At 41.4% G+C, this 27,921-nt stretch overlaps 1 protein-coding gene across 1 annotated transcript in view; it reads right to left on the reverse strand.

Moving 5' to 3' along the window:
• The window catches only part of CATSPERB (catsper channel auxiliary subunit beta), an 86,936-nt gene that overhangs the window by 20,522 nt on the left and 38,493 nt on the right, over positions 1 to 27,921 (reverse strand). Inside the window, exons 16-20 of the mRNA XM_075065861.1 lie at positions 24,072 to 24,428; positions 19,447 to 19,586; positions 13,065 to 13,262; positions 9,178 to 9,288; positions 944 to 1,054 (exon numbers count right to left, since the gene is read on the reverse strand). Coding sequence (XP_074921962.1) covers positions 944 to 1,054; positions 9,178 to 9,288; positions 13,065 to 13,262; positions 19,447 to 19,586; positions 24,072 to 24,428 — 917 coding nt within the window. The remainder of the gene's footprint in view (positions 1 to 943; positions 1,055 to 9,177; positions 9,289 to 13,064; positions 13,263 to 19,446; positions 19,587 to 24,071; positions 24,429 to 27,921) is intronic.

The raw sequence follows: 27,921 nt of genomic DNA on the forward strand, positions 1-27,921 counted from the left end.
GGAGGAAGGAATGACTGACAACATTTACCCAGAACCACCCGCGACAATGATTTTTGCCCCATCAGCCACTGGGCTCTCAACCCAGAATTCTAAGGGGCAACGGAGACTGCGGGAACTATGGGATAGCTATGGAATAGCTACCCACAGTGCAACGCTCCTGAAATCGATGCTAGCCTCGGACCATGGACGCACACCGCCGAATTAATGTGCTTAGTGTGGCCGCGTGCACTCGACTTTATAGAATCTGTTTTATAAAACCGGTTTACGTAAAATCGGAATAATTCCGTAGTGTAGACGTACCCTGTGTTAAGCACAGGGTGCTGGGAAGTAGCACAAGAGGATGGGCCCAGAGAAATAGTAGCATGTCTGAAGAAGACCTAGCTACTTTAGACAGGGTCCTCTAGGCCAGAACATAGATTTGAAGGTGGGCTTGAGTTCTCCAACCAGCCCTGAGAAAGGCATGTATAAGCCTGATACAAAAACTGCTTAGCCTAGAGTGTGGCTGAAGATGGAGCGTCAAGAAATAGCTAAGTAGTAGCCCAAGAGGGGGCAAAAGGATAATTTGTATTACAACAGTTTTGGACTTTCAGTTGTACTTTTGTTACACTAGAAGGGGTGCAATTAAAATGTGACTTAACCAGAGGATGAATTGCGAGATGAGACCACCACAGGACCAGAATGACTGTTGGCAGAGGAGTACTACGGCAGAAAGAGCTGCTACATCATGCCCAGCTAGGAGAGGGAGTGTTAACAGTGAGTCAACTGTTCCACATTCACATATCTAGAATAATGAGCTGGGATGTCTCCTTCAGAGTCAGATTTTTTGCCCCCATTTCATCCATACAATTCTTACTCAAGTAAGGAGAGTTGCCTAGACATAGCTAAGGGCAGGATTCAGTCTTAATAAAAATTATTTTCAAGCTTGTCTTGTTACAGTTCTCACCTTCTCCTTGCAATCTGAGAAAGCAACAAAAAAGGAAAGTTTCTCGTTATCATTGCAGTTACATTCTGCTCGAGTTGACTTGTTAGCACACTGCTTGTAGGCTCCAGAATTCTGTAGAAAAGACATAAAAACAGTTTACCTCACTTTCCTACCTAAATTCTAAAAACAAGATTAATTTTTTTTTAAAAAGAAAGAACATGAGTAAACAAATGCAATTATTTATCTGCATTTATTAGAGAGATTTAAAATGTAAATGTGTGATTTGCTAAAGACTAATCTGGGTATTAGAGAAGGTCAAAATTCAGATTTTCCATTCTGTGGGAAATTAAGAGGTTGCAAAACATGGTTTCATTTCATGTGGTTTTGAAAAAAACCAAAATCTCAGAATTTTCCCTGAAATGTAATATTCCCAAAATATTTAATTAACGTTTAGTTTAATCTTGACCATATCATTTTGACTTTTATGTTATATTATATTAACTAGAGCTGTTCAGGAAGCTGAATTTTAATTTTGTGAATGTTTTTGAGTTTGAGGGAAAAAAAATTTCTATACTAAAACAAAAGCTAAAATTTCAAAAATTTTCCCAAAACTGAAATCCCATGGTATTTTATTTCAGAAATATTGAAAAAATGAGTTACTTACTTGTGCCATAACTGTTGTTTTTCTTGATGCGGGGGCAGATGTATATGTCACTCAGATGTGCACATGCCCAGCGTGCTGAAGACAGAGAACTTTGTGCACGTGCCCTCATGCCTTTTTTTCTGGTCCCTCCCAAGGCTATTTAAGGGTGGAACTGCCCTGATCCTCCTCAGTTCCTTCACACTGGAAGGTACAGTGAATATGCCATGGAATACCATCTGCATCTGTATCTCAAAGAACAACAGTTACAGTCCAGTAATTAACTGTTTTTTCTTCTTCAAGTGGTTGCAGACATGTATTCTGCTCAGCTGACTCACAAGCAGTAATAGAAGGGGGTGGGACTCAGAGGCTATTTAAACAGCAACTGTAGAACTGACTTTCCAAAATTTGTATCTAGCCTAGATGCAGTCATAATAGTGTAATATAGTGTTTGGTAAAGGTATGCACAGAAGACCAGGTAGTGACCCAGCAAATGTCCACTGACAAACGTGACCGAAGCTGCTTGGTTTCCTGTGTAGATGTGGCTCATTGAGACACAGAGGCCCCTTGGCAAAGGATCCTCTCTTCTTTGAAAACAACTCTCGTCTCAGGCCTGACAAACTCACTACTCCAAACACATGTCTTGAAGAGTTTTTATCCATAGGGGTAACCCGCAAGGCATCAACAGATAGCTTGTAACAAGGCCTATAATAATTATGTATGGATAATATTTAATAAAAAATGTAACTATATGGAAAGTATGATCTTGGAGTGAAGTTCATTACCAAGGGATAAAAATATGTCTTGGTGATGGCACATTCGAGCAGGCGGGAAGCAAGGCAACTATCTAATTTTGGGACGGAGCAAAGCTATCAATGGAAAACTATCAGAGACAATTGTAAACAACTGAAACCAGCTAGATGTAAAAAAGGAACATTACAACAGACGAGATCACATTGCCTATGAGTAGAGACGAAAGACTGTTTCAGTATAACACAGATTAAGAAGAGGAACTCTGGATTCATTCATTGAGGAAACATCTTGTGGAGCTGGGGTGTTTTCATGAAAGACTGGATCCTGGTTCTTGTAAAGCCAATCAGTTTTGAACTCTGGAGTTTTCTGGCAATTTATCTATAAATTTAGACATGGTGTTTCAGTTTAGGAAGTCGTATTTCAATAACAGTGCCTGCTGATTACCAATGTGCATCTGTAATAACAAGGTAGAATAAATATTCCTTCCCATTAAATCTAACCCCTTAGTCGCCGTATCTTCAAGTGTCAGCTTGAATCTCTCTTGTCTCAACCTCCCATTTGCAGCCATTGTGAGGAGAGAGTTTGGGATGGAATGGGAGTAGAAACTCTCAAAGCCTTGCATAGGGACATAATATTGCTTAGCCATACGCTTTGTGTGTTTCAAAAGAGCTTCATTTACAGGGAGAGCTCCTGCAGCTAATGGTTGGAAAATGTCCACCAACTTATGGGTATTCTCCTGAGCAAACGCTGTCTAAATGCCCAAGGCTGTAGTCATTCGCCTCAACAGATCTTGATAAGACTTGGGGTCTTGAGTAACAGAAGAAGACAAATCCAACATTGTTGAATTATCCAGTGAGGAAGATGAGGAAGGAAGAGGAGCCAGTGGAATCTCCTGTAGCAAAGCTTGCTCCTGCAATACTGTTTCAGACTGTAATAGCTCAGAGGGAGCAATGAGTATGAGACTCCAGTCTAGCTGAGTTGGAAAGTGAGACAATAGGAGGGTTCAGTGATCTTGCTCTGCAATGAGCAGAGGACTGGGTCTTTGAAGATTGGGAAGCATCCCAAAGTTCACCCTCACTGTAATAGAGAGGAGACTAATGAGCTCTTCTGACCTTGTTCAGCACTAACTAGGCACACCTGTAAGGCTTGCTGTGCCTGGAGAGGAGGAGCTTAAAAAGGGAAAACAAGAGAAAGACATTATAAACAACTTGAAGTGGAGTCTGGTGGGAACTCAGGGGAGCCACTACCCCTGCTGTGGGAATGGTGCTAGTTCTGGTAACAATAGTGATTCCCTGGAGGCCTCAAAGACTTTCAAGATTAGTACTTGGAAGGACAGAGAGAGGCAGTAGATAACGTTGGGCTCGAATGCAAGGAATCTTCCAAATAGTCCGATGACAGCAGAGGAGCCAGCCCTGGTGGAGTCAGCAAGAGCCCATACTTGACTGAGGATCAAAATGTGGACCACATTGGTATTAAAGATGGTATGGTAACCAGTGCCTTGTGTACCAGTAGGGATACTGAGGCTGCACAGACAGTTGGCACTGGAACAAATGTTAGTATTGAACCTGTAGATCTGGTCTGCACTGAAACTGCACAAGCCAACATTGACATCAGTGCCAAAGGGATCTCTTTGTACCAGTAAAAGGAACTGATTTTGCCTCTGCACACTGATTTTTAAGCAGTGCTGAAGGCAGCACCGGGAAACAGCACACAATCTGAAATCAGTTCAGGCAATCCTGAGACTGCAGAAGAAACCACCACAGCTGAATGCTTGTATTAAAGGAGAGATAGAGACAGAGAGGCAGAGCAAATCTGAAGCTGTCCGATAAGTCCATGGAAGAGGGAAAGATAGCCAACAGGAAATTTTTCTTTACTTTCCTGTTTGAACTCTCCCATGATTGGAACTAGGAAACAAAGCAGAGACATCCTAGGAACAACTTGGGTTAGCCCTAAAAGAAATAAGCACCCAAAGCAGTGCAGACCAAAAGCAAATTCATTTTCATCATCTTGAGTCAGATGCCACCAGCAGAAGGTTGATTTTCTTTTTTGGTGGTTCGGGTTCTGTAGTTTCCGCATCAGAGTGTTGCAGCATTGTTGCTCATAAATGTAAACAAACTTGTTTATGTGAGTAATTGGCTGAACCAGAAGTAGGACTGAGTGGACTTGTAGGCTCTGAAGTGTTGCATTGTTTTGTTTTTGAGTGTAGTTATGTAACAAAAAGAAATCAATATGTGTAAGTTGCACTTACACAATAAAGAGATTGCACTATGGTACTTGTATGAGGTGAACTGAATAATACTATTTCTTTTGTTTATCATTTTTACAGTGCAAATATTTGTAATAAAAATAATATAAAGTATCAGAGGGGTAGCCATGTTAGTCTGGATCTGTAAAAGCAGCAAAGAATCCTGTGGCACCTTATAGACTAACAGACGTTTTGGAGCATGAGCTTTCGTGGGTGAATACCCACTTCGTCAGATGCATGTAGTGGAACCCACGAAAGCTCATGCTCCAAAACGTCTGTTAGTCTATAAGGTGCCACAGGATTCTATGCTGCTTTTACATAATATAAAGTGAGCACTGTCAACTTTGTATATTGTGTTGTACTTGAAATCAATATATCTGAAAATATGGAAAAACATCCAAAAATATTAAATTACATTTCAATTGGTATTTTATTCTTTAACAGTGTGATTTAACTCAAAAAAATTAATTTTTTGGAGTTAATCGTGTGAGTTAACTGTGATTAATAGACAGCCCTACTTAATAGCATGGGATCCAGACATTACAAGATTAATGCATGCAGCAGTTAACAAGCACTTTAGAGTCTAAACACGTCAGTACAAGTTTAACCCTGGCCTTGAATAATACTAACATACATGCAAGTTGGTCTGGATTCCAGCTATAAATTTGTCAGTGCTCAGCTGACACCTACAGCCTTGGCAAGAGCTGGCATCAGTGCTACCAGCATCATACTAATTAACTAAATAGTAAGAGGACTACTACTACCACTATCTAGAATTATTTACAGGCATTCACAGAGAAAGCCACTGTGACACCAAGCTGTGGGAGTGAGAAGGACCTGAGGAGAGCTGGGGCAGTGTCACCCTTATATAGCCTTGAGAAGGACCTAAAGGAGGTGTGAGGGTGCATGTGCCACCTGACAGGTACTGCTAAGCCAAGTTCTCCCTTTTTAGCGTGCTGGGCACATGCACACCTGAGTGGAATACATCTCTGCAACCACTTGAAAAAGAGCATGGTGTTTCCAAAACAAAATATATTCCCTAGAATCTCCCACTGCAGTGAAGCTGGGAATGCTGAAAGGTCTGGTAGCGGCTATTGAAATAGACATGATCTTTGTCAGTTTCACTTCAGCTCACCATTGAATAGAAGCTGTGAAATTGACCAGCCTTGTCATCAAGTTAATGAGAGAGAGAGAGGGCCCCTCCCCCCCCACTTCTACCCTACAATATCCAATAGACCAGTAGCTGGGCACTCACATGAGATGTGGGAATCACATGTTCAAGTCCGTGTTCCAAAGCAGGCAGAGCAGGGACTTGAACCACATCCGATGTGAGTGCCTCAACCACCTGGCTACTCGGGGATGGGTCTCTTCCTTCATTCACTCTCACCTCATTTTTCACCAGAACTTCCATCCTGGATCTGAAAAACCTTCCCAATAAAAGTTTAATCAAAAGGGATATGTTTCTGAGGAACTGGCATTTTCCATTGAAAAAGTTTCCAGCAGCTCTAGTGCCAGTCAGTTTCCATTGTCCTTCCTCTCTATCGTTGCAGGATCCACAATTGTACACTGCAGTTTCCATCAAAGTATGCAGCGTAGACTGCGTAGACTGTCAGTCCTTCTTCAGTTGAAACTGAGCCAATCACAACACGTCTTCTAATCTTCTCTCACTCTGGCAATCCTTCGCCATGCTTGCTAGGAAATCATCCCACCTCTTCGGAGGCCGACCGCATGGCCATTTCTGTTCTCATGGATACCACACGGATATACATCTGTTGTTGCTGAATTGGGCCACATGTCCCACCCACCGCATTTTGCTGAGCCTGCTTTCAACAACAATGTCTCGCACTCCAGACTGCTGCCTAATTATTTCACTGGGGATGTGATCACGGAGAGAAATGACCAGAAATGTTTGTTCCATCGCCCTCTATGTGAAAGATAGTTGATGTTCTTCAATCTTTGTCCTCGACCATGTTTTGCTGCCATATAACATTGCTGGAAGCATGGTTGAGTTGAAAAGATTCACGTGAGGTGTTTTCCTGATCTTTCCTTGGGGGATGTCCTTGATGTCATTGAATGCGTACCATCCAGCTTTTTTTCTGCGTGACGGTTAACCTTTCTGATCGTGTTGCATGTTGACTTCCTGGCCCAGATAAACGTATTTATCAACCTCTTGGATCTGTTCTCCTCCGAGAGTTATTTGGATTTTTGGCAGAACATCTGATCTCATGTATTTCATTTTCTACTGATTCATTTTTAATCCAACTTGACTACTTTTCGTGTTCAGTTGTTTAAGCATTCTCTCAAGCTGGGCTGTATTTTTAACTATCAGCATTACATCATCTGTGAACTTGAGATGGTTTAGCCGCTCTCCATTGATATTAATCCCACCTTTCAAGTCTGCTCATCGAAAAAACGATTCAAGACAGGCTGTGAATAATTTTGGTGAAACTGTATCTTTTTGCTTCACACCTTTCTCGATGGGGATTTGGAGGGGAGTATTAAACAGCGATATGTCCGTGCTGCAGCCACAGTTTGCTTCCTTTAGTAATATGATATATTTCGCACTGATGCCTTGTTCTGAAAGAGCTTCAAGGACAGTGTTAGTCTCTATGCTGTCAAATGCCTTCTCGTAGTCCATGAAGTCAATGCACAAAGGGAGCTTATTATATTCCCTTCAACGCTCTAGTAGTTGTTTTAGAGTGAAGAGGTGGTCTATCATGCTATAATTCCTTCGAAAGCCGGCCTGCTCTCTAGGTTGCTGTTCATCCAGGTTTCGCGACAGTGGATTTATTATTTTAGTGAACAATTTATAGATATGTGAAAGCAGGCAGACTGGGCGATTGCCTTTCTTATGTAGCAAGATGGTATTGGACTCTTTCCAACTGGACAGTATCATCTGGATTTCCAGGTAGCAGCTGAACCTTTGTGCGAGAGCTTTTCAAAGTTCCTGACCTCCCACCTTAAGCACTTCTGCTGTCAGACCCTCCTTACCTGGAGCCTTCCCCTCTGTCATTTGATGGACTGCGTGACAGACTTCACTAATGAGAACCCGAAGTATGTGTTCTTTGGTTTCCTGAAGTGATGGCATTGGGATGTCTATACGAGATGCAAACACCTGGGTATAGATATCCCTGCAGATTGCCTCCATCTCTGTTTGATCAGTTACTGATTCTCCATCCCTGTTTTTCAAAGCTGATAATGATGACCTGTACAATGCCAATTCCTGTTTGCATTTTTTGAGACTTTTACGATCTTCAGCAGCCTTTAGGGGCTTTTCGGTTTGAAATTTCTCGAAGTCTTCCTTCAACTTAATTTGTATGAGCTTGCAGAGAAGGGAGTAATTGAGCCTGTTGCTACCATTTCTTTTCGTTTTCCTCCTCTTCTCCAATAAAGTCTTTGTATTCGCCGAGATTCTTCTGCTAGCTCTTCTTGGTCTTTCACGTTCAGCTGAGTCTCTTCAGTTTCTTAGTGAAGTTCTCATAATCATCATCGCAGTCGTTCAAGAGGCTCCAACCTTCCCTAGAAATGTTTTCCTTCATGATTGCCTCGTCAAAAGCTACGGGTTGGTGCCTTCTGTTCGCCATACACAGCGCCTTTTTCTCCTCCTTCACAGTGAACACGAATCTGGCTCTCAGTAGGCGATGATCGCTACCAATATTGAATGATGGCACTACTGAACTATCCTGCACAATACGTTATCTATCGATCAGAAACTATTCAATTTCATTTTTTGTCTTCACGTTTGGTGCGATCCAGGTCCATCTTCTGTTGGCCTCCCTTCGGAACCAGGTGTTACCAATAAACTTTCTCCTCATCTCTGTCAATATAGCTAGTCATTCTTGCACATTTCGTTCTCTGATACTGCACCTTCCTATGAACTTTTCACCTTCTCTCCCTCTTCCAACCTTGGCGTTAAAATCTCCCATCACAATCGTATATGTGGAACTCTGAATGAGGGTTTCCTCCAGTTCCTGATAGAATCCTTCCACATCATCATCTTTGCATGCACTTGTGGGGGCATAGATCTGGATGATTTTGAGGGTACTATTTCAGTTCAGTCGGAGGTCAAGCACCCCCATATGCGATGACTTCAAATGGCATGAGACAATTTTTGAAGACCATTCCTTGTTTATGATGAATCTGACTCCTCCAGCTGTCCTTGTGCCTTTTCCTTTTCCTAGAATGACCGTGCTTCCATCCCTCCAGCTGAACTCCATCTCCTTCTTTCATTGTGTTTCACAAACCCACCCAGCACATCGCAGGCTGTTTTTGCCTTTTCCTCCATGAGATGGTTTATTGATTCCTCCCTTGTCAGTCTTCTGCAGTTATAAGTGCATACTGAGAGAGTTGTCTGATTTCCCTTTGGTGACCTGGTATCTGAGATTCTTTGCAGCCTCTTGTCATTTGAATGCCTCACTGCCTCCGGAGTGGGGATCGAGGGACTTGCTGAGAACTGAGAGTTGGTTTTCCATGTCGTTTTAGCCATTGTTTTCAGCCACTTGCTGGCTGGGCTGTTAGTGGCGTGTTTACCTCCTCAACTTAGCTAGCTTACAGCCTGAGAAAGCACCCATGATCCCAGAACATTCAGCAGCAGTGAAATGATTAGAGAAGACTTACTTTTGATCCAGCAAAATAATCTCTCATTCTAGGTTTGCTGGGGTCAGCATTATAAAAGTTATCAGTGAGTGGAACAGCTATTCCCAGTTTAGACGGAGGCCTGTAGTTTACCTGTATATAATACAACAGAAGAGAGATGGATATGGAATAAATACACATTCAGATGTAGTCAAAAGGATGATACAAGAATTTCTTAATGTCAGAATAACTGGCAGGAGAAATGTATATGGTATTAATATGACAGAGGACACAAAACTGACCTGTTCATTTATTTTTTATCACATTCTATGTCCAGCATTGTCCCAAATGGAAAAGTATCTATCTCTTTAAAATATATGTATTATAATGTTTAATAAAATGAATTATAAACCAAATGGCCTCAATTTTCAAACATGGGCATCTAAATGGAACATTCAGATCCTATATTTGAATGTTCAAATTGACAAGTAAGCATACACGTTTGACATGTCTATATGGTGATCCTAGTAAGGGATTTGGTTGTCTTATTTAGGCATCTATGTTTGAAATATGGGTCTAACAATGTGCAAAGTTTTGTATATTTTGTATCTTAAATACAATTAAGATATTACAGAGTTGTCCAATATTAAGTCTGATCTAGAACATTTCACATGATTAAAAAGCCATGTTAGAAAATGAACCATTCAGTCATATGAATTGGCGATGTGTATAAAATAAACCAATGTTAAGCATGAGGTATTCAATAGTCAAGTTAATAATATCATAACTCAGTAACTTGGTTTTCTGTCTTGCCCTGCTTCCTGCTTCCAATCCCATTTCAGAGCTTCTGTATCTGTGGAGTTTAGGAATCTTGAGAGAAAAAACAAAATATTCTGGAGGACAGTAGTAGCCTTGAAATCATGAATTAACATGTTGTGAGAGGATTTTTATGATTAGAATGTTAAAAGCAATGATTATAACCTATTTAGAAAACATTGAGTGGGCAAAAGGGGAGGGGAGTGGTTCTGTATGTCAAAAATGGCATTAGCTGTTTCTAAGTCACTGACAACTTTGAAAAAAATGCTCTTGAATGCTTAGAGATCAATGTCCTAACAGATGATAATGCACAAGATAGGATACTAATTGGTGTCTGCTTCAGACCACCAAATCACAGTAGAGAACAGGATGACCTACTCCTGTAATGCCTATCTACAAAGTGTCAGGAAAAAAGCTGTGAGATCATGGGGAACTTCAATCTGAGTGACATTCTGGAGGTCTCATGCTGCCAGTACTAAAACATCCTTGGAATTTCTAAATATTGTAGATGACAATTGCTTAACTCAAACAGTATTGCATCCAACATGGGGGAATTCTATATTAGCCCTCATCTTGACAGATAAACAGGGATTGATTACAGAACTAAAAATTAATGGACACTTTGGTACAAGTGATCATAACTTGATCATATTTGTAATATGCAACAGAAAAAAAGCCCAGTTCAGTAATACTTGGTGCTTAAAAAGGGGCGGTTTCACAAAGCTGAAAATAATTATGAACCAAATCATCTGGAAGGAAGAATTTAATCAGAAAAAACAATGATAATTGGGAATTGTTTATGAATAATTATATCTTAGACAATTCCCAATTATCATTGTATTTTCTGATTAAATTCTTCCTCCTAACTGATATATAACAAATGGAAGAAAAAAGAAGTCAATAGTAATAAATGTAAATCAGAATCTAAGAATTGTAGAAAACTGATAAGAGAAGCCAAGGGACACAAGGACAAATTTATGGCCAGCAGAGTTAGACAATAATAAAATAAGTTTTTTTTAATTAAAAAAACTTTTTCTTAAGAACAAAAAGAAACCTAACAATGGTATTAGTCCATTACTTGATGGAAATTATACAATTATTAATAATAATGCACAAAAGGCAGAAGTATTCAATATATATTTCTGTTGAGTATTTGGGGAAAACCAGATGATGTTGTCATATCATATAATGATCATGATAACAACAATGACATTATTTCCATTCCACTAGCATCAGGAAGATGTTAGACAGCAGCTATTAGAGTTAGATATTTTAAAATCAGCAGATAACTTGCACTGAAGAGTTTTAGAAGACCTGGCAGGCTAACTTCCCGGACTGTAAATGTTGATTTTCAATAAGTTTTGGAACACTGGGGAATTGGCAGAAGAGAGCTAACATTATGCCAAATATTTAAAAAGGGTAAACTGGGATGACCTGGATAATTGTAAGCCTGCCGGTCTGACATCGGTCCCAGGCAAGATAATGGAGTGACTGATACAGGATTTCACTGATAAAGAATTAAAGGTGGGTAATATAATTAATGTGAATCAACATGAGTTTATGGAAACCAGATCTTTTCAAACTAATTTGATATCTTTTTAGAAAAATGAGATTACAAGTTTGATTGATAAAGGTAATTGTGCAGAAATATGCTTATATTTATGCAAAACATTTGAGATGATACCATGTGATTCTTTGTTTGAAAAGAACAGACTGTTACAAAATTAACAAGGCACACATTAAAAGGATTAAAAATTGGCCGATTGGTAGATCTCAAAATGTAACGGTAAATAGGGAACCATCATCAAATGGATGTCTAGTGGGGCCCCTCAGGAATCAGTTCTTGGCCCTATGCTATTTAACATATTTATCAATGATCTGGAAGAAAACATAAAATCATCACTGATAAAATTTTCAGATGACATAGAGATTGGCGGAGTGGTAAATAATGAAGAGGACAGTTCATTGATACAGAGCAACTTGGATCATGTGGTAAACTGAGTGCAAGCAAACAATATGAGTTTTAATATGGCTAAATGTGAATATATACATCTAGGAACAATGAATGTTGGACATACAAGATGAGGGACTCTATCCTAGGACACATTGACTCTGAAAATATATTGGGGTCAGGGCAGATAATCAGCCAAACATGTGTCCCCAATGCGATGCTGTAGCCAAAAAGGCTAATGCAGTCCTGGTATGCATAAACATGCGAATCTCAAGTAAGAGTAAAGAAGTTATTTTACCTCTGTATTTGGCACTGGCGTGACCACTGCAGAAATACTGACTCCAGTTCTGGTGTCCACAATTCAAGAGGGACATTGATAAATAGGAGAGGGTTCAGAGAAGAGCCATGAGAATGATTATGGGATTAGAAAACATGCTTTACAGTGGTAGATTCAAGGAGTTCAATATATTTAGCTTAACAGAGAGAAGGTTAAGGGTGACTTGATCACAGTCTGTAAGTATCTACATGGTGAATAAATATTTGAAAATGGGCTCTTCAGTCTAGCAGACAAAGGTATAACATGATTCAACGGCTCGACATTGAAGCTAGAAAAATTCAGACTGAAAATAAGATGTAAAAGTTTTGGAAGTGAGAATAATTAACCCTTGGAACATCTTACCAAGGGTCATGGTGAATCCTCCATCACTGGCAATTTGTAAATCAAATTTGGATGTTTTATAAAAAGATATGCCCTAATTCAACAGTAATTATTTTGGAGGCGTTCTATGGCCTGTTATACAGGAGGTGAGACTTGATGATCACAATGGTCCCTTCTGGCCTGGGACTCTATAAACATTTTGATTTACTCAGCCTAAACATACTAAATATTGATGGCATATTTGTAACAAAATATAATAATTTTTGATCCAACTTTCAAGCCCTGGCCTCTAATTTTGCACACACATTTTTGTGCACAACTAAATCATCTACAAAAATATGTTGACACTAGTTTATATATTCACTTCCTCAACTTTTGTGTGCAAATAAGCGCTTCCACTTTTTCTTGTGAAATCAATGTCTTCTACAAAAGTGGATGCACAAAATCGGAGGCTGAAAATTACTCTCTTCGGATATAGATTTACTGACTACTTAGCTTTCTTACCGGCAACTGTTTTAAGAGTTTGAAACCATATGGGTCTTTTGGGTCTCCATGCAGCCAACTCTGGGCAGAGATTGAAACTGGAGAAATGTAGTGCATCGATTTACTGTACGAACAGCCACTCTTCACTGTTAGCACAATTGTTGACACATCACAAACAAGTGATGCTTTTGTGAGAATGACAGCCATTGAAGATTTACCCTGTGGAAGTTCATATGGTAAAAATAAATGCGTATATCCAAAACACATACATTATACCATTACAATGAACATAGCAAATATATAAAGCTAGAAATGGCCTATAGCTTATACAGCCTTCTTCAAGAATGGTCTGTACCATTAGATACAACAGCGCTTCATAATTTGTTCTGATTGGCTGGGTGGAGTTAAAGGGGAAAATTTTAATCTGTATGACTTGATACTATTTATCTGGAGAATTTGTATTAATTTAAATGGAATATATGGGGCCAAAAAGTTAAAGTTGTTAACATGACCCACTCACCATTAAACAGTTTTAAACAAGGTTCGGGATTTGGTATACAGAGACCTCAGCCTGCTTACTACCAGGGCAAACACATTACAAGTCTTTTAATAAAAGTATGGAAACAGAAGGGAAAATGGTTAAAGCATTTGAAATGTAAAGTATTAAATAAAGGTTTCCTTTTAACAACATATCTTGTTCCCTTTCCCTTTAGTGGGGGAGAATCTTTGGAAGGAACCTCACCCATCCCACCCTTGTCTGACGTCTCTTAGATGGAATTAAAGATGGTAATAATTGTCCTTTTGGAGAAAAGAAGAACTTCGTTGTGATGGGCTGGAGCTGTTGTTAAAGTCCAAACCCCTTTCATAGGAGACAAAACATGACAAACACACACAAGAGAGAAGAGAAAATAACAATAAAGATAGAAAATGCAGCTTCTGTCCCTGGTGTAGAATCTCACTTGCAATCACACTGCTGAAGAAACAACATTTTCAGCCACTTGGAGACCTGGCATATTTGTTCCAGCACGGGGTAATGTAGGATATTGCTTTTAACTGCCTTTCTAATCACAGGTTTATAGCAATGTTGCAAAATATACAGTCCCAACTAGCTAAACCAAATTCTTATTAAACACAAGAAAAAGGAGAGAGATAAAAAGGGATTTAGCCAAAGCTGGTGGAAATGGTTTTGTTATCTAGTCCCTCTCTCTGGCCCAGTCTGGCCAGGATCTCTCAGGATCAGGCTGACAAAAGCACAATGCTGTCATGCTGGATTCAAGGATCCCAGGAGATAGTGGGGATAGCACCCACAATGGTGAAAGCTTACTCCTTCCCCTTTCATAGAATCATAGAAGATAAGGGTTGGAAGAGACCTCAGGAGGTCATTTAATCCAACCCCCTGCTCAAAGCAGGACCAATACCAACTAAATCATCCCAGCCAGGGCTTTGTCAAGCCAGGCCTTAAAAACCTCTAAGGATGGAGATTCCACCACCTCCCTAGGTAACCCATTCCAGCGCTTCACCACCCTCCTAGTGATATAGTGATTCCTAATATCTAACCTAGACCTCCCCCACTGCAACTTGAGACCATTGCTCCTTGTTCTGTCATCTGCCACCACTGAGAACAGCCAGGCTCCATCCTCCTTGGAACCACCTCTTCCGGTAGTTGAAGTCTATCATCAAATCCTCCCTCACTCTTCTCTTCTGCAGACTAACTCAGCCCAGTTTCCTCAGCCTCTCCTCATAAGTCATGTGCCCCAGCCCCCTGATCATTTTTGTTGCTCTCCACTGGACTCTCTCAAATTTGTCCACATCCTTTCTGTAGTGGGGGGCTCAAAACTGGATGCAATATTCCAGATGTGGCCTCACCAGTGCCGAATAGAGGTGAATAATCACTTCCCTCGATCCACTGGCAATGCTTCTACTAATGCAGCCCGATATGCCGTTAGCCTTCTTGGCAACCAGGGCACACTGCTGACTCATATCCAGCTTCTCATCCACTGTAATCCCCAGGCGCTTTTCTGCAGAACTTCTTCTTAGCCAGTCAGTCCCTAGCCTTTAGCGGTGCATGGGATTCTTCCATCCTAAGTGCAGGACTCTACACTTGTCCTTCTAGAACCTCATAAGATTTATTTTGGCCCAATCCTCCAATTTGTCTAGGTCTCTATGGACCCTATCCCTACCCTCCAGCATATCTACCTCTCCCCCCCAGCGCAGTGTCATCTGCAAACTTGCTGAGGGTGCAATCCATCTCTTCATCCAGATTATTAATAAAGATGTTGAACAAAACCGGCCCCAGGACCGACTCCCGAGGTGCTCCACTTGATTCTGGCTGCCAACTAGACATCAAACTGTTGATCACTACCCGTTGAGCCTGACAATCTAGCCACCTTTCTATTCACCTTATAGTCCATTCATCCAATCCATACTCTTTTAACTTGCTGGCAAGAATACTGTGGGAGACAGTATCAAAAGCTTTGCTAAAGTCAAGATATATAACGTCCACTGCTTTCCCCATATCTACAGTACCTTCTATGATGAGATAACTGGCTATCAGGTTGGTCAGGCATGACTTGCCCTTGGTAAATCCATGTTGACTGTTCCTGATCACCTTCCTCTCCCCCAAGTGCTTCAAAATGGTTTCCTTGAGGACCTACTCCATGTTTTTTTCCAGGGACTGAGATGAGGAGGCTGACCGGTCTGTAGTTCCCCAGGTTCTCCTTCTTCCTTTTTTTAAAGATGGGCAGTATATTTGCCTTTTTCCAGTCATCCAGGACCTCCCCTGATCACCACGAGTTTTCAAAGATAATGGCCAATGGCTCTGCAATCACAACAGCCAATTCCCTCAGCACGCTCAGATGCATTGGATCTGGACCCATGGACTTGTGCATGTCCAGCTATTCTCAGGCCTGATTTACGCTAGGGGGCGGGGTCGATGTAAGATACGTAACTGCAGCTACGGGAGTAGCGTAGCTGAAGTCGACGTATCTTATTTCAACTTACCTCCCGTCCTCACGGTGCGGGATCAATGGCTGCGGCTCCCCCTGTCAACTCCGCTACTGCCACTCAGCCTGGTGGAGTTCCAGAGTCGACAGGCACACATTCAGGGATCGATATATCGTGTCTAGATGAGACGTGATAATTGATCCCCGATAAATCGATCGCTACCCGTCGATCGGCAAGTAGTGTAGACATACCCTAAATAGTTCTTAACCTGTTCTTTCGCCACTTAGGGCTGCTCACCTCCTCCCCATACTGTGTTGCCCAGTGCAACAGTCTGGGAGCTGACCTTGTCTGTGAAGACCGAGGCAAAAAAATAATTAAGTACTTCAGCTTTTTCCACATCATCTGTCACTAGTTTGCCTCCCCCATTCATGAAGGGTCCCACACTTTATCTGACCTTTTTCTTGTTGCTAACATACCTATAGAAACCCTTCTTGTGACCCTTTATGTCCCTTGCTAGCTGCAATTTCAGTTGTGTTTTGGCCTTCCTGATTACACCCCTGCATGCTCGACCAATATTTTTATATTCCTTCCTAGTCATCTGTCCAAGTTTCCACTTCTTGTAAGCTTTCTTCTTGTGTTTAAGCTCACCGAAGATTTCACTGTTAAACCAAGCTGGTCGTCTGCCTTATTTGCTTTCTTTCTGCACATCGGGACGGTTTGTTTCTGCTACCTCAATAAGGCTTCTTTAAAATACAGCCAGGTCTCCTGGACTCCTTTCTCCCTCATCTTAGCCTCCCAGGGATCCTGCCGATCAGTTCTCTAAAGGAGTCAAAGTCTGCTTTTCAGAAGTCCAGGTCTGTATTTTGCTACTCTCCTTTCTTCCTTTTGTGAGGATCCTGAACTCAACCATCTCATGGTCATTGCTGCCCAGGTTGCCAGCTGCTTCTACTTCCCCTACCAATTCTTCCCTGTTTGTAAGCAACAGGTCAAGAGGAAAACAGCCCTGGTTGATTCCTCCAGTAGTTGAACCAGGAAGTTGTGCAATTACAGTTACATGTACAATTATGCAGTCGGCAACTATTGTATTCACTTCCGTTCATCTGAATTCCCTCCCCTAATCTTATTTTTTTGAAGAACTCCAAAAGGGATGATAGGTGAAATAGCCCATCTCTTCATTATTTTGTCCAATAGGACTAAATTCCGACACATCGATTTTGGTTCATTGATTTCTGGACCCACACTTCTCTTGGATACCAGCATAATCTTAATAAAGTCCCTGACTTAGATCAGTAGGCCTTTCTGTTTGGATTAATTCAGTCTGTCTCCCTTCTGCACCTTTCCCATCAATATTTGTTGTGATGGGGCAAGGCCAGATGGCTACAGTAAAGTACTGAGAAACAGGTATGTTAGCCCCAGGCTAAACAAATCCCTAGTACTCTGGTAACCAATTGGCAGTTGCTCCAGGTTAATCAAGGCACCTGGAGCCAATTAAGATCTTTCTAGAAGGCAGTAGAGATAGCTACTTTAATTAGAACACCTGCAGCCAATCAAGGAGCTAATCAGGGCACCTGGTTTAAAAAGGAGCTCACTCATCAGCAGGCAGGAGCCGAGAGGAAAGGAGCGTGTGTGAGGAGCTGGGAGCAAGAGGCAAGGAGCTGAGAGTAAGAGAGTGTACTGCTGGAGAATTGAGGAGGACAGTATTATCAGACACCAGAGGAAGGTCCTGTGGTGAGGATAAAGAAGGTGTTTGAGGAGGCATGGGAAGTAGCCCAGGAGTTGTAGCTGTCATGCAGCTGTTACGGAGGCACTATAGACAGCTGCATCCACAAGGCCCTGGGCTGGAACCCGGAGTAGAGGGCGGGCCTGGGTTCCCCCCAAACTCCCAATTCCTGATCAACACAGGAGGAGCTGACCAGACTGGGGTTCCACAAGAGGGGAAGATCACTGAGGTGAACAAATCCACCAATAAGCGCAGGACCCACCAAAGTAGAGGAGGAACTTTGTCACATTGTATAGCTTATTGTGATAGTTTATAAACTTGCACTCACTTCTCACAGTTGAGCTCATAATTGTGATAAATTTATATGCTTAATTACCACAACAGCTGCCTCTCTCTCTACATGTAATAGGACTATGGTTGTGATCAGCGGGGTACTCAAGCTACCTGTTTTAGATGGGAAGGGGAAAGGGTTGGGGATGGTAGGACATGCTCTGTGAGGCATCCTTGACTCAGGAATTCACTGTTCCACTTAATCTACCACAGCCCATGCTTGTTAATTTTCTGGTCATGCTGTAAAGGCCATTTTTTTTTTAACCAGGATACTTTGGGGAAGGGGATGAATTAAGGATTATGACGTGATAAAAGAGGGGGTGTTCTGATTAACAAAATTAATGTGGGTACATATAGCATATGAATTTGGGTAGACAAGTCATTATCTCGCTAGTGCTGATTTTGTTTTTGTGTGCTTTTGCCATGCTTGTGCAGGGCCACCCAGAGGATTCAGGGGGCCTGGGGCAAAGCAATTTCGGGGGCCCCTTTCATAAAAAAAAGTTGCAATACCATAGAATACTATATTCTCATGGGGGCCCCTGTGGGGCCTGGGGAAAATCGCCCCACTTGCTCCACCCTCTGGGTAGCCCTGTGCTTGTGAAAAAGCCCACAGCAATGGAAAGGGGGGGGGGTGAAAGAATAAAAAGAAAAACTTTGCAAAGGGGTAATTTTTTCCTGAGTTGCTCCATATTACTTGACAAATATTGACATTACCCCAACACCAAACACTCTGAAAGCTTAAAAAGAAACTGTCAAGGTGAAACCTGGTGGGTAACTCTCCCATCATTAATCTAAGATTTCCATGCTCTGGCATGGCAGTGTCACTTCCCCGTAGGGCATTCACACTAATATTAATTGGCCTCGAAGCCTACATTCTGATCTCCATTAATCTTTTACACCTCATAGGCAATATGCTCATGTAGACCCACATACAGACAACTAGAATAACAAGGTCTCTGCCCTGAAGAAGTTAGAAAATAAACTGCACTGATAATGAATCGTATAAATGCATAACAAATTACATTGAGGGTAGAGATGTGGGGGAGAACAGAAACAAGTGAAAAAGAACATGTCACTTGGAAATAATTTTATATTATATATACTAGATAGATTCTTGAGCCATACTCATTCCATAGGTGGAACTTGCAGTGACGTGTATGAGAACTTTACACAAGGACTGAGGGTCAACAGGGAATAGATATTTACAAAATTTTGATCAAATGTTGAAAATGTTTCGTAGCAAAGTCCTTTAACAAAGATATTCTACGTGACCCAGTCACTACATAAGTGTAAATTCTCTCAATGTATAATTATCTGCTCTGCTCCCCTTTATCAAAACTCTGCTAAATAAAAAAATGAAAGATACTATTGTAGGAGCCAGTATGTTACTCACTACTTGTCTGCTCTTACTTGTTTGTAAAAATTGTTAGTAACAGAGAATTCCATGGTGTAACTATCAGTGTCATCCCAGTAATCCTTTGCCTTCACTTTAAATATGGATGGATTTCCAACTACTAGCTTCATTAGTGGCATGTGAAAGATTGGATAGGCTGTGAAATCAAGCACAGAAATGAAGATCATAATTACTTGGAACCATGTGCTCCCTTACTATAGGAAAAACTCAAGTGAGGAACAATTAAGCACAAGACTCAAAGTTTGAACTCAGAGTTGCCATCTAATGCTCCATTCAAAGGGAAGAGATTTGTGTCCATATGGCGTGAACAGGGAAGAGTTATTCCCTACTCTCAGTTCTGAATGTCCTCCTCCTCAACATTAGTAGTCGCTTTTTAGTTTGGCCGAACAGGTTAGTTGACCTGTTACTGTAATGTGTCCTTACGCAGATGAGTACAGATTTTTGTGGGAACCATAGCTGAGAATTTCCTGACTTTTTCCTCTCTGGCCTCCCTGCATCTCATCTCATCCCATTCTTTCTAGTCTGTGCTGCTGTTAAAATCATCTTCTCATCTCACCCCTCGATCACGTCACTCCCGTTGTCTTTGAATCAGACTTGCTCTCACAATCGAGCTTCTCGCCCTCATTCTCAGTGCTCTGCACAATTCTATACTGGCCTGTATCTCAGCTCTCATTTCTCACCAATATTGTTACTCGACCTCAGCAATGCAGCTTTGGTATGCCTCACCCACCTTGGCCTTTGCACCTTTTTCCATGCCACCTCTTTTGCTTAGAATATCATGCTTCCTGTTATTTTCCAAACATTCATTCTTCATTCCATTTCTTTGTTAAAACAGAATTCTGCCACAAAGCTTACCAACATTAATTCTTCAATGCAGTGTGTGTGTGTGTTAAAAGGAAGAAGAACTCTGCATCACTTAGAAATTTGACTATCCTCTGCTAATATATTGCATTAAAATGGGATTTTCAAAAGTGCCTAAGGAATTTAGGAGCACAAGTCTCATTAAATTTCCAATGGGACCTGTATTTATCTCTCTCTGAGTGCTTTGGAAAATCCCACCAGATGTGTAGGAACTGTTATATACCCCTAATTTAGGATGCAAAATCCTTGCCTAGGTACTGTGCTGCTCTTTGTTTTGTACATCATCAACCACACTATCATAAGTTTAAAATTTTCAACCTGGGATTGAATTGCAGATTTAGGGTCAAAATCTGCTATCAAATACACCCACGCAACTACATTCACTTACGTTGGCATGTATGGGAGAGATCTAGACCAGGGATTCTGATAGTTATCTTTTTAAATAGCTTGACCCTGCAAACATTTACACATGTGAGAAACTTGACTTATGTGAGGACACTCACTGAAGTCAAGGAGACTCTTCACACGACTGAAGCTACTTAATGTGCAGGAACAAGTCCTAAAATACTGACACTAATTTTCTAACACTCTCACCAACGCTTAATTTTCTTTGATTCTTACTGGGCGTCACAAAGCAGTTAGTCCCTGAGGATAGACTAGGCCTACCTCCCTTGGACCAAGCAGGTGAGTTCAGTGTAGCCAGTTAAAGAGGTCTGAGCTACCCCTGTACCTATAAAGTGTTGGTAGTGGGCAGGAAGAGGAGGGATTGATTGACACAGGCTGTGCCTGGGGAGGGAGAGCCACACTGGTAGGTCCTCTGGAACAAAGTGGGGGTTGGTGCTCAGGGAGACAGCCCTGAGGCTGCTCAGAACTGAGAACCTGCCAGAGGGCCCTGAGAGGTGTAGACAGCAACCTGAAAGCAAGGACTGAGTTAAAATTGTTTTTCTCTTTATTTGTTGGCTTCTATTAAGAAAGTAAGCCTCCTTGCAAGCAGGGCCGGTGCAACCACTAGGCAAACTAGGCAGCCGCCTAGGGCGCCAAGATTTGAGGGCACCAAAAAGCGGTGCCCAGAAAATCTGGGATGCTCACCCAGTGCCAGCTAAATGTGTAACCCTCTTCCTGCTGCTGTGCGAGGGGGCGCTGCGGCTTTGATCAGCTCCAGCCGGCCAGGAAGTGACGTCATTCCTCTCCCAGCTGCTGGAGGTGCTGCGCTGCTCCCTACTGCTCTGGCTCTGCCACAGGGCCCTCGCCTTTGCTCAGCCCTGCCCCGCCCCCACTCCCCTGAACTCTGCAGCAGGGCTGGGCCTGCACTCACCAGCAGGGGGCAGTGCAGAGACCTGGCCCCAGCCATGCTGCCAGTGAGTGCTGGGGGGTGGTTCTCCCTCGCTCCCACCCCCCTGCAGCCAGCCCCACACCCCCTACCTGCACCCACGCCCTGCCACACCCTCCTGCCCAAAGCCAGCCAGTCCCACACTCCTCTTTCTCCAGCCAGCTCCTGCTGCACCCCTGTGCCTGAAGCAGCCAGCCCCACACCCCCATCTCCAGCCAACCCCGCATCCCATCTCCAACCAGCTCCGCACCCCCTGCCCTGCCCAAAGCCAGCCAGCCCCACACCCTGTCAGATTATTCATTTATTTTCATTAAATATGTAGTCTAAATAATTAAATTAATACATTTTCAAGCCGAATGTGTATTAATTCTAATTAACAATGTCACACTATGCAGTATTCATTTTTGAAAGTTTATAATAAGCAATGCTCCGGGGCAGGAGGGGTGGGAGTGGGGGTGGAAGTTTCACTTAGGGTGCAAAATATCCTTGCACCGGCCCTGCTTGCAAGACAATTGACATGGCAGCATATATTTTGGAGCTGGGGAGAAGCCTGGCCTAATGACACTGGGGATTAACACATAAGTGGAAAAAGCACCTATACTGCACTGTTTACATAAAAAACTGTATTTAATCATTGTGGTCCCTGGCACTTCCTGTTTTCTTTCCTGTTATTATTTTATTCCTTTGGTTTGATTTAGTCATACATCTATTTTTGGCCAACTATTTTTAAAAAAGGGTCCAAAAGTCAGGGTGTCATCTGTTGCTTATATGTAATTGAAAAATCAATGAAAACACATTTTAAAAGAAAAAATTCAGCTTCAACTTTGCATTAAATTTCTTCAACTGTATTTCTCCAAGCATGTCAAAATCTACTTGCCTTTGCTAAGAAGAGAGGGCCAGATTCAAAGTTCACTGAAGTCAATGGAAAGACTCTCATTGACATAATGAAATTTGGATCATGCCTTAAATCTATAGTGTGACGTTGCACTCCGTATGCTTTATGAAAATATGTTTATGAATGTGAATAAAATGTAACTGGAATATGCTTTATGCAAAAGGTCTGTTGTAAGGTATCATTACAAAGCTTATGATCTACTGAGCGTGTTCATCCTATTTGTATGCATGTATCATTCTTATATCTGAAGCTATAAATATGCAAAGTTTAGGTCATTAATGGTGGTTTAGAATCTTGATGACTCCCATTGACTATGACAAGTGGTTGTAAATGGTTTATTTAGTTGCACGGTTTCCTGTGTACATGTGGGCCAGCCCGTGGGTAATGAAGAATGAGGTCTCACAGGGATATGCGACTATGTCTGCTGATAATGAAATTCATCTTAAATCTGGTACTTTTCGATTTAGAAGGAGGGGTGGGGACCCAAAGAGACAGAAGAGTCCCACGTTGTGCCAAAGCTATAAAAGGGGGTGGAGCAGGACAAAGGGAGAACCAGTCATGGAAAAACCCCTAGTTAACACCTAAGATGTCTGCTGGAACTAACAAGGACTGTACCAGGAGAAAGGATTGGGCCCAGACTAGGAAGAAGTCTAATCTGTGAAAGAAGCTTATTGGAACATCTGAGGGCAAGATATTACCTGTAATCAGTTTCTTAGGCTTAGACTTGCATGTTTTTGCTTTATTTTGCTTGGTAACTTACTTTGTTCTGTCTATTACTTGGAACCACTTAAATCCTACTTTTTATACTTAATAAAATCACTTTTGTTTATTAGTAAACCCAAACAGCTGTGCATATCTCTCTCAGTGTTATAGAGGGCAGACAATTTATGAGTTTATGCTATATATGCTTTATACAGAGTAAAGCGGATTTATTTGGAATTTGGATCCCATTGGGAGCTGTGTGTCTGGGTGCTGGAGTCAAGTAACCTGCAGAGCTGTTTTCACTTAAAACCTGCAGCTTTGGGGGGGTGGCCCAGACCCTAGGTCTGTGCTGCAGCAGGCTAGTGTGTTTGGCTCAACAAGGCAGGGTTCTGGAGTTCCAAACTGGCAGGGGAACCAGGCTCAGAGGTAATTTCAGCACATCAGGTGACAGTCCTAAGGGGGTCTCTGTGACCGAACCCATTACATATAGCAAAGAGAAACCATCTGTCAAAATCTTTTAATGTTACAATGGCCATACTAAGGTGCTTAGTTTTGGGTGTGAGGAGAGAGTGGAGGTAAATAGAATATGATTAAAAAACTTCCTTTTGTCTAAAAACAACCATGCATAATTTCAGTTTATAATTCCAGCAAGTGTCAGGGGCTTGAAATGTAGGACATCGTCTTCATTGGAGTTACTCCAAATTTACATCTAACTGAAATCAGTATCTGGCCATTATCATGTAAAATTCACCCAAACCAGCCTCATAGCTATTTTATGTTTTGTGTTCAGACTATAGAGCTCAAGGGATAAAACAAAATTCAAAATGTCTCACCTGTATTAACAGGGGTTACTCTGAATCCAAAATTGAAGGTTTGGGTAAGATCCAGGTATTTAATGGCATTCAGTGGTAGATTATTAAGTTCTTTTACCCAGTATCTACAGCTGTCTACTATAATCTTCCATTTTCTTCCATTCTTAGTGCCAAAGTCATACACAAACCACATGTCTGAGGTAAAGGTTTTGTTGAAAGGCACTCTCTCAGGCATGGTAGCATCTGCCAAAGCATTCAGACTATCCAGAACTTCAACAATCAGGAAGCTGCTAAAGCCAGGAATCACCACAGTCTTCTCAATATCAGAAGATTTAAATACATGAAGACTTGAAGAAACAACCTTCTCCGAACTATTATCTAAATTAAGAAAACAGAATAATTACATTTTCTGTTCAGTAATTTTTAGTATGCAAATCTAGGGCCAGGTTATGGCACCCTTACTAAAATTGAGCAGTACCTTATTCCTTCACTGGTATGACCACATGTAAATTAACATATTATTCAGTGTGAATCATGGCGTCAGAATCTGGCCCATAATTTCAATAAAGAATGCTCATAAGTAAGTTTAGAAATAAAAACTCATATTGGATTTCAAACATTTGTTTGTTGTAACTGCGATACATTTTACTAAACATAGGCTCTGATCCTGTGAAATGCTGTGTGCCTCCTCTTACCAAGACATGAGAGCTGCACCTCCAGCTCTACTCCAACACGGGGTTTTGATACTGAGGAAACCCTCGGGTAGTTGCTTGAGCCAGTTTTGCAGCTGCTTTGTGCACAGCAGCAGGAAGCAGCATCCAGCCCTAGGTTTATAGAAGGGCATTTTTGGGTGGGTGAATTTGCAGCTTTCAGTATTGATACAAATGACCATTTGTGGAATAAGTTTAAGGGTGGCAATACACTCTCTTTGAGTGGCACCATTTCAATTGCTTATAATTTATTTGTACATAAATTTCTTTAAGTATGTCATAGTCATTTTTCCTCTGGGAAAACTAAGTCTATGGCATTTCTTCAAAAACAAACAAGCATTTTGAGTGGACTTCAAGCTAGATTCCACTGAAAGATTATATATTTATATAAAAAAAAACTGACACTTTTTTCATGCTTGTATAACTCCAGGACAGCTCATCTGAACTGGTTGTAAAATGTCCAGTTTCAGCTTGAGGCTGAGAAAAAAACATGGGGAGTTACAGACTCAAAAGGAAGTGTTTAGAGGGAGTGAAAATTGGGGTTTAGAATACAATAACTTTTCAAAATATGTTAATAGTGGTTGTAATATTGCTCATTTGGCTACTCTGAAAGAAAAATGAGGAAGTCTGCAAACAACTCAGAATTCTCAGCGTGTTTGTGCTTCCAACACTCTCTCCCTCCACTCTTTTTATATCACTTGTCTCCTTAGGTTTTCAGGGTTTAGATATCTTCAAACGTGTTTGTATATCATCTACCATTATGGGGTCTTTGGACACCATGTAATAAAAGGATTAAATATGAATATTTCATGGTAATAATTAACAATGAAGCAAGAGAAAATTGTCTCAAATTTGTTAAAACAATTCTGATTTCATTGTTTAATAATATATGGAGATATACCTATCTCACAGAACTGGAAGGGACCCTGAAAGGTCATTGAGTTCAGCCCCCTGCCTTCACCAGCAGGACCAAGTACTGATTTTGCTCTGGATCCCTAAGTGGCCCCCTCAAGGACTGAATTCACAACCCTGGCTTTAGCAGGCCAATGCTCAAACCAGTTAGCTATCCTTCCCCCCAATTGGTATATTTACTTTTGTTCTTCTTGAGTGATGCACCTGGCATATCATGTCTGAGTCCCAACAGCGTGTACCATCATCAGTGCCTAAGAAGAGGCATAAGAAGCAGGGGAGACCATTGGCGCTGAAGTCTATTAGGCATGGGGATAAGAGTAGAGTGCAGTCTAAGTCTAAGTACTCCTCTGCTTTGGTACCGCAGAAGATAAAACCATTGATTCTGGCACCTAGATGGATGACGTCAAGTCCAAAGCCAGAAGGAACTCCTTCCACATCCGTGGTACCAAACCACATACTGACACTATCTCAGTACTGGCCATGCTAGAGGCATTTGTGGTTGCCAGCGATCTCCTGACCCAGTCGGTGCCAATATCGCCAGCAGTACAAGAGCCAATGCTATTGGTGCTGGTGGACACAGGAGAGCCAGCAGGATCATTATAGAGCTCAGTACCATGGCAGACTCATTTACCCCTGACAACTCTTACTTTGGTACTGGGAATGATAAAACCCATGATGTTCACTTCTCTATGGACCTCTCCTCTGCACCAATTGCTGGCACCATCTGGAATGGCACCTCTGTGGTCAGCAAAAGGAGAGTCATCTTTTTCCAAACTGGAGGCTGGTTCTTACATTTCCCATTCTCAGAGCCGCTCCTGCTCCCCCTCCTCTATATGTTTCAACCCTTCCTTGCTACACAGGTCCTGAATTCTCCAAGTTAAAGGAGTTGGCCCTAAACAGTAAGCTCTTTGGGGCAGGGACTATCATTCATTTTGTATTTATACAGTGCCTGGTACAAAGTAGCTCAGTGAGGTTGTTGCCTTTAGGTGCTACCACAATATAAATATTAAGTAATAATAAACCTATATAATTGTCCCTCAACTTTTCTATAGAAGACAGATATGTAAGTAATGAAGAAGTAAGTTGATCAGAGAAGGCAGATGGAATTTAAATGTTGATAACTCGAAATAAAAGTGAAACTAGCAAGTTTTAAATTAAATTTTTAAATCATGTTAACTAGAAATACCACTAACTGTTAGAGAACATTACCTGTATGGAGTTTCAGGGAAGAGAATAGAGTAGTGCAATTTGAAATCATCACCTGTCTGATATTCAAACAATTAAGATTTTGGAAAAGAAAGGAGATGTTATTTATCTGTACAGTAACTAGAGTTCTTCAAGGTGCATTGTCTCTATGGGTGTTCTGTTTCAGATGTGCATGGACACAATATGTTTTTGATTGGAGATTTTTGCCAGCAATAACTGTTTGGTCCACACATGCATCCTAGTTATCTTTGTGCACCATTCCAAGGGTATAAAGGGTAGTGTGGCAGGATCAATCGCCACTCCATCACAGTACCCAGCATAAGCTAGGGACTCTGAAGCAAAGGTGAAGGAAGATGGGTAGCAGAACATCAACAGGGACAACACATCTTAAAGACCACCAGTTACTGTACAGGTAAACTCTCTGAGCAATTGTCCCTATGGGTTTTCCACTGTAAGTGCCTCCCAAGCAGTAAACTAATTATGGAGCCTCATGTTCAGCATCCTATCTAGTACAGATGAAGTACTGCCCTGCCAAAAGAGGATTCCAATCCAGAAGTCTCTAGACTTCTAGCCTAATGCCTTGAGAAGGTGTGAATAGAGCCCCAAATAACCTCTTTACAAATATCTATAGTAGAGATAATTTTCAACAAGGCTGCAGATGTAGACTGAAGTCTAGTGGAGTGAGCTCTAAGAATAGTCTGGGGAAGGGGTCTAATGTCATGATTTTATAGCATGTTCTTATTCACCCTAAAACCCACTTCAATAATCTGAGTAGAAACAGGGGCACCTTTCTGCAAATGAGCTAAAGAGCATCTGGGAGGTTCTTCAGGACTTTAGTCTTTGGTGATAAAAGGCTAATACTCTCTAATGAGTGAAATCTTGCTTTTTCAAGATTGGCATGAAATTTAGGATAAAATGTTGGTAATTGAATGTCCTAATTAAGGTAGAATTTGGATATTATTTCATCTTAGCTGACATAATAGCTACTAGGAAAGATGTCTTCACTGCAAATATAGGAAAAAACATCTTGCTAAAGGCTTAAA

The sequence above is a fragment of the Chelonoidis abingdonii genome, chromosome 4, assembly GCF_003597395.2.
Source record: "Chelonoidis abingdonii isolate Lonesome George chromosome 4, CheloAbing_2.0, whole genome shotgun sequence".
In the NCBI taxonomy this organism is placed as follows: Eukaryota; Metazoa; Chordata; order Testudines; family Testudinidae; genus Chelonoidis; species Chelonoidis abingdonii.